General features: G+C 34.9%; 1 protein-coding gene across 2 annotated transcripts in view; it reads right to left on the bottom strand.

The window, feature by feature from the left end:
- Nucleotides 1-4,526: 4,526 nt before the first annotated feature.
- The window catches only part of ldb1b (LIM-domain binding 1b), a 44,693-nt gene continuing 41,389 nt past the window's right edge, over nucleotides 4,527-7,830 (bottom strand). For both annotated transcript variants that reach the window (XM_059350724.1, XM_059350804.1), the window contains exon 11: nucleotides 4,527-6,721. In XM_059350724.1, coding sequence (XP_059206707.1) covers nucleotides 6,491-6,721 — 231 coding nt within the window. In that variant the 3' untranslated portion in view covers nucleotides 4,527-6,490. The remainder of the gene's footprint in view (nucleotides 6,722-7,830) is intronic.

The following is a 7,830-nucleotide window of genomic DNA, read 5'->3' as shown; positions in this document are numbered from 1 at the left end:
TGAAAAGTAACTAAAGCTGTCAGCTAAATGTAGTGGAGTAAAAAGACTTTTTTTTAGTCATCTTCTGTCTTTTTTTAGTCATCTTGTGGTTTTTTTGTTGTCATTTTGTGTCTTTTTTAGTTATTTTGTGTCTTTTTTTAGTCATTTTGTGTCTTTTAGTTATTTTGTGTCTTTTTATGGTCATTTTGTGTCTTTTTTAGTCATCTTGTGTCTTTTTTTAGTCATTTTGTGTCTTTTTTTAGTTATTTTGTGTCTTTTTTTAGCCATTTTGTGTCTTTTTTAGTCATCTTGTGTCTTTTTTTAGTCATCTTCTGTCTTTTTTTAGTCATCTTGTGTCTTTTTTTAGTTATTTTGTGTCTTTTTATGGTCATTTTGTGTGTTTTTTAGTCATCTTGTGTCTTTTTTTAGTCATTTTGTGTTTTTTTTAGTCATTTTGTGTCTTTTTTTAGTTATTTTGTGTCTTTTTTTGGTCATTTTGTGTCTTTTTTAGTCATCTTGTGTCTTTTTTAGTCATTTTGTGTCTTTTTTAGTTATTTTGTGTCTTTTTTTGGTCATTTTGTGTCTTTTTTAGTCATCTTGTGTCTTTTTTTAGTAATCTTCTGTCTTTTTTAGTCATCTGTATTTTTTTAGTCATTTTATGTCTTTTTTTAGTCATCTTGTGTCTTTTTTTGGTCATTTTGTGTCTTTTTTAGTCATCTTGTGTCTTTTTTTTAGTAATCTTCTGTCTTTTTTTAGTCATCTGTATTTTTTTTAGTCATTTTGTGTCTTTTTTAGTTATTTTGTGTCTTTTTTTGGGTCATTTTCTGTCTTTTTTAGTCCTTTAGTCCAACATAAAATGTGATTTTGAATCTTTTTTTTACTTTCAAAACACTATCATGCTCAATAAAAAAATTTAAATGTTGCAAATGTGAACAAAGGTTGATAATCTAACATATAAGAGGGTTCCATCCAGTTCTATCATTTTATACTAAATATATTTGAGCTTGTCTCCAGTTTTACTTGGTATATCAACTTATTACAAGTGGTGGAAAAAAAAGTATTCAGATCTCTTACTTAAGTAAAAGTACTAATACCACACTGTGAAATTACTCCACTACAAGTAAAAGTCCTGCATTCAAAACTTACTGAAGTAAAAGTACAAAAGTATTAGCATCAAAATGTACTTAAAGTATCAAAAGTAAAAGTACTCGTTATGCAGAATGGAGCCACTCAGATTGTTTTATATATATTATTATTATTATTGAGGCAGTTATGTAAGCAGTGGATTATTTTCTCAAGCCAGGGCTCATTTTAATCACTAAATATTGTGTTATGAGGTTTAATTTAATAAATTGTCTAATCACTTTAAATATATCATATTTTTTTAAGTTAAATCTCGACCTGAAAAGAGTAAAAAGTACAATATTTGGATCTAAATGTAGTGAAGTAAAAGTATAAAGTTACACGAAATGGAAATACTCAAGTAAAGTACAAGTACCTCAAAATTGTAGAAGTACAGTACTTGAGGAAATGTACTTAGTTACATCCCACCACTGCTTATTTCCCTATATAACTTATATATATAACTATATTTGGTAGTTAGAATCAGGTAATATTTAGAGAAAAAAGTTGCAAATTTACTAGATTAAAGTGGCAAATCTACAAGAAAAAAAGTCGCAGATTTAAGAGATTTAAAGTGGCAAATCTGCGTGAAAAAAGTCGCAGATTCACAAGAAAAAAGTGGGAAAAAAGCTACTTTTTTCTCCCAGATTCACCACTTTAAATCTCATAAATCTGTGCATTTTTTTCTCATAGATTTGCCACTTTAATCTCGTAAACTTTTTTCTCAAAATATTATTTTCGTATGTTTTTTTTACACATTCTGGCTGTATGTAATATCCTCCAATATTCTCTAGGGTTGAAATTTGGAATTTGTAAGTATTTCAATGAGTGTCCTATTAAGGGTTAAAGTGGTGAATCTGGGAGAAAAAAGTTGCTTTTTCCCACTTTTTTCTCGTAAATCTGCGACTTTTTTTGCGCAGATTTGCCACTTTAAATCTCTTAAATCTGCGACTTTTTTTCTTGTAGATTTGCCACTTTAATCTAGTAAATTTGCAACTTTTTTCTCGAAGTATTACCTGAAGTTACCAAATATAGTTCTTTGCCTGATAAAGGGTTAAAAGGCCAGAATGGAGCAATAATGCACACCGGCATGCAGGCCAATCAGGACAGTAAGAATAATTTTGTCAAATTTAAACCAGTAGTTCAGACTCCTCTGGTACAACTAATGTTGTAGCAGTGACATCTCAATACATTAGAATATGATGGAAAAGTCCATTTCCAGTATTTCAAGTCAAATAGCCCCAACCAAGTATAGGGTTAAGCACTTTATTAATGACCTGAGCATTTTTCAAACCTTGAAAACATCACATTGAAACTCCGGTGTTTCGAAGGATTTCCATAACCTGAATATGAACCATTGAAAGACCATGAAAGACAACAATAAAAGCCCTTCAAATGCAAAGAAAGCAAATTGACCTCAATCCATGTGATATATGAAGTGCATGCTGCTCCTTTCTTTGCCTTTTTGGACTCACAAATATGGCTGAATTCCAGGAAAAAGAAGAGAAAAAAGAGCTTGGCAGTGTCAGGCGGCCTGACAGATCGAGTGAGGAGAAAGTGTGTGTGCTCTTCCATGGAGGTGAGAGTTTTCATCCAAGTAGTTACAGCTTTACTTTAACCCCGGGAGACCCTCAGTGTTTCAGCTGGCTGGAGGCTTCACTGACAGCCTTTACAGCTCTGCAGGTGCAGAGTGACACAGAGAAGAAGAAAGGCTGGAGAGGAAGTGTGATGTTGGGAGGTGGTGTTATGTGTGAGGCAGGCTGCAGCTCTGACATCCAGGACTGAAGAGTGTGTGTGGTGTTATTCTTAATTTATATATTTTTTTATATTTTATTGTTACTTTTAATCTAAGTCCCTTGCTAAAAATTTAAAGTTCCATTCTGACCTCCTGACATAAAATTAAGCAAAAAAGGGCTCAAATTGACCACAAAATGACAAAAAATGACCACAAAAAGACATAAATTTACCAAAAAAGACACAAAATTACCAAAAAAAGACACAAAATGACCTAAAAAAGGAAACAAAATGACCAAAAAAAGACAGAAATTGACCACAAAATGATCATAACAGACACAAAATGACAAAAAAAAAACCCACAAAATTACCAAAGAAAGACATTTAGTGACCAAAAAGACTAAAACACATTAACACTTGAACACTTTAACACAGTGGAGACAGAGCTGACTTCCAAAATGATTTGTCGACCCCCAGAAATCATCTCAAGACCCCAATTCGGGTCCCGACCCCAAGGTTGAGAATAGCTGCTTTAGTCCAACATAAAATTTGATTTTTAATCTATTTTTTTACTTTCAAAACACTATCATGCTCAATAAAAATTTTTTAAATGTGTCAAATGTGACCAAAGGTGTCAAATCTACCATATAAGAGGGTTCCATCCAGTTCTATCATTTGATACTAAATCTATTTGAGCTTGTCTCCAGTTTTACTTGATATATCATCATCAAACTGAAACTGGCCTCATGGAGTTTACAGCCAGAACTTTAGAGGTAAATGTACAGTAGGGCTCCACGCTGCTTTGTTTTCTAGTCTGGATGTCATGAAGAAGTCATGCTTCCAATACCGATGAGTCATTCTGCAGGTCAGGGAACAGGTCATTGTCACAGAGTCTTTTTTGGTCATTTTGTGTTTTTTGTCTCTTTTTGGGTCATTTTGTCTCTTTTTTTAGTCAATTTGTGTCTTTTTTTGGTCATTTTGTGTCTTTTGTTACGTCTTTTTTAGTTATTTTGTGTCTTTTTTGGTCATTTTTTAGTTATTTTGTGTGTGTTTTTTTGTCAATTTGTGTCTTTTTTAGTCATTTTGTGTAATTTTGTGTCTTTTTTGTCATTTTGTGTATTTTTTTGTCATTTTGTCTTTTTTTTTTGGTCATTTTGTGTCTTTTGTTGTGTCTTTCTTAGTTATTTTGTCTCTTTTTGGGTCATTTTGTCTCTTTTAGTCAATTTGTGTCTTTTTTTGGTCATTTTGTGTCTTTTGTTACATCTTTTTTGTCTTTTTTTGGCCATTTTTTAGTTATTTTGTGGGTTTTTTTGTCAATTTGTGTCTTTTTTGTCATTTAGTGTATTTTTTTTGTCATTTTTTTGTAATTTTGTGTCTTTTGTTGTGTCTTTCTTAGTTATTTTGTGTCTTTTAGTCATTTTGTGTCTTTTTTTTAGTCATTTTGTGTTTTTTTTAGTCATTTTGTCAAACTGAAACTGGCCTCATGGAGTTTACAGCCAGAACTTTAGAGGTAAATTTACAGTAGGGCTCCACGCTGCTTTGTTTTCTAGTCTGGATGTGATGAAGAAGTCAAGATTTAGAGCTTTTTTTTTTAGACTCCACAGGGTTAAACATTCAAATGACCAAAACTCAGTAAACTGACTGTCACCCAAATTTAACTAGTCGTGTTGCAATAATGACAAAAATCAATCTTATAAAGTGAAAATGTATCTTTTTATTGGTACCATACATTAATTATCAAGGGCAGAAACTAACCAAATCAAAAAATATATATCAAACAATGATTTTTCTACAGGGATTGGAGAAGGTACAAGTCACCATTCAAACTCAGTCATAACTGTTGCTGGAATCAACTGTAACAAAATGGAAATGTACAAAACAAACTTTTATCTTTACAGACTCAGCGTTGCTACCCAATGTGACGACTGAACTTAATGTTAAGCTGGCTTTAGAAGATGTCTGGATGATTGATGGATCATTCTGGTGGTTGTGAAAGACAAATGCACAAATGAAGGCAATTTAGACAAAAAAAATCAGTTTTAGTCAGTGATGAAATATGAAATTCACCAGTTGACTAAAATCCAGTGAGCACATTCACTTGACATCAAGTCGAAAGTTGCAGTTACACAAAAATTGTGATGAATTTTAAGTGAAAAATCACTTCCTGTATGAATGAAATACATGAATCATGAATGTGTGAATTTCTAAAAGTTTCCCAAATAAATAGAAAGAAAATAAAAATCTTCTGAAACGGTAAAATCATCACTCCATGGTGCCATTGTACCCCCGGGGTTTTTGTAATTTAATTTACACAAGTTTTAAAAAAGAGGGAAGAGGAAAGAGCAGGTGGGAAGATAGAGGGAACAGGTTCATGAGTGTTTTTTCTCCTTTTTCCTATTTTTGTTTCTTTACATTAGATCGGGATGGCTTTAGGTAAATCTAAGTAAGAATACATTTTATTACAGTCAGACAGAACTTTGCTACTACCTTAAATATACAAGCACAAATACACAAAAATTTAAATCTCCAAAAAAGGAACGAAAAAGACAAAATAAAAACATCCACACTAAATTATTTCTCTTTTATAAACATAAAAGATAAAAACAATATATTTTAGAGGGGGGAGGGATAAAAGTCCTGTGTTGCTCCTTGGTCTGTAGCTTTTCAGTATTGGTAGAAAATAAAAAAGTAACAATTGAAATGAAGGCGTTTAATACAAATTAAAAAACATTCTAGGGAAATATATACTGTATAAAAACTCTTAAAATGTGTAATAGTGTGTGTGTGTGTGCATGTGTGTGTATGTGTGTGTGGTAAATGCTCTCTGTTTGAAAGACTGCATCCATTGTAGTCTAATCAGAGATGGCTCTGGCACTAGGGGACTCAAAATCCTTCAATCATTATGTTTATTTGTTTGTGTTTGTGTTTGTGTTTGTGTTTGTGTGTTTGTTTCCCTAGTGCCACATTTCAGCTCGCCTACTAGTGTGTGTGTGTGGATCTCAATGGTTTTTATAGACCGGCTCTAAATTCTGGTCGATCTGCTTCAGCAAAAGCCACAAATAAGCTCAGACTGCCTCTCCTCACACACTTTTTGACACACTCACACACACACACATATACTCTATGAACAGACATTACGAGTGGCTCATGCGTGGACAGATTGGACCAGGATTGAGAGCCGTTTTTTAGAGGACGGGTGGACAAGTGGTCCCTAAGCAACTCGCCACCATCTCGAAGCCCCGCTGACACCATCCCCCTCTACTCCGGCCCTTCCTACATGTCAGTGTGGATAGTTGAGTGTGCACAGTTTCTCCCTGGATTCCCAGCCAGCGCCTCCTCGGTCATGTCGCTGTCCAAACAAGAAAATTTAGCGAGAGCAGATGGGACATTTTGAGTGTGAGATGAAGGAAAAAGGGGGAGACAAGAGGCCTAAACATGAGAAAGTCACAGCGACGGCTCAGAGTCTGAGTCATGCCGGGTTTCCCTCGGCCCCCTCTGTGTGTGTTTGATGATTCTGAGCTCTGTTGGTGATGTCTGGGAGCATTGATGGGCTGTTTTGCTAGTTGCACTCGTGGCTGTCGGGGGGGTTTTTGGGGGGGTTCTGAGGAGTGGCAGAGAGGGGTTTGTGTTGAGGTTGCTCTGGGGGCTCTGGGCTCTACTGCGATGCCTGTGAGGTGGGGTTGTCGCTCTTGCTCTCCTGGCTGGACGGGGCCTTGTTGTTCCAGGGCGAGTTGGAGCCCAGCGCCGGGGAGTTGTTGAAGCTGTCCTCGTCGTCGATGCCGTTGGCCGCGTCGAACTGCGTGTTCTCCAGCCGCGTGATCAGACGCTCGTCTTCGTCGCCAAACTCTCCGCCCATCAGCGTGGGCTCGCCCACCACCATCACGTCCTGCAGGGACGCAAAAAAACACAAGCGGAGCTGTTAATATGCTGCTTCAGCTGGAAGGAATGGGTAGAACAGCTTTCATGGTGATAATGATTTTGGTTATAATCAATCTATCAATCAGTTCTCAACCTTTTTGAGTCGCGACCCCCAATTTAATATGCATGTTGTCCGCAACCCCCGCAAACTGAGCAGAATCTCACACGCACAGTTCAGATCATACAAAATAACCAGAAAAGACACAAAATGACTAAAAAGACACAAAATGACCAAAAAAAGGAAACAAAATGACCAGAAAAGACACAAATTGACCACAAAATGATCAAAAAAAGGAAACAAAATGACCAAAAAAGACACAAATTGACCATAAAATGATAAAAAAAAGACACAAAATGACCAAAAAGACACAAAATGACTAAAAAGACACAAAATGATCAAAAAAGGAAACAAAATGACCAGAAAAGACACAAATTGACCACAAAATGATCAAAAAAAGGAAACAAAATGACCAAAAAAGACACAAATTGACCACAAAATGATTTTAAAAAAAGACACAAAATGACCAGAAAAGACACAAAATGACAAAAAAAAAGACACAAAATGACTAAAAAGACACAAAATGACAAAAAAAGGAAACAAAATGACCAAAAAAAAGACACAAATTGACCACAAAATGATTAAAAAAAAGACACAAAATGACCAAAAAAAGACATTAAATGACCAAAAAGACTAAAACACATGAACACATGAACACTTTAACACAGTGGAGACAGAGCTGACTTCCAAAATGATTTGGTGACCCCCAGAAATCATCTCGCGACCCCAACTGGGGTCCTGACCCCAAGGTTGAGAACAGCTGCTTTAGTCCAACATAAAATGTGATTTTGAATCTTTTTTTTTTATTTTCAAAACACTATCATGCTCAATAAAAAAAAGCAAATGTTGAAAATGTAAACAAAGGTTGATAATCTGACATATAAGAAAACAGAAGCGGAGCAGTCAATATACTGCTTTAGCTGGAGGGAACGGGTAGAACAGCTTTCCTGTTGATAATGATTTTGGTTATAATCAATCAATCAATCAATCAATCAATCAATCAATCAATCTCATGCCTG

This window comes from Centropristis striata, chromosome 1, assembly GCF_030273125.1.
Source record: "Centropristis striata isolate RG_2023a ecotype Rhode Island chromosome 1, C.striata_1.0, whole genome shotgun sequence".
Classification (NCBI taxonomy): domain Eukaryota; kingdom Metazoa; phylum Chordata; class Actinopteri; order Perciformes; family Serranidae; genus Centropristis; species Centropristis striata.
This window is presented reverse-complemented; position numbering and strand designations above follow the sequence as displayed.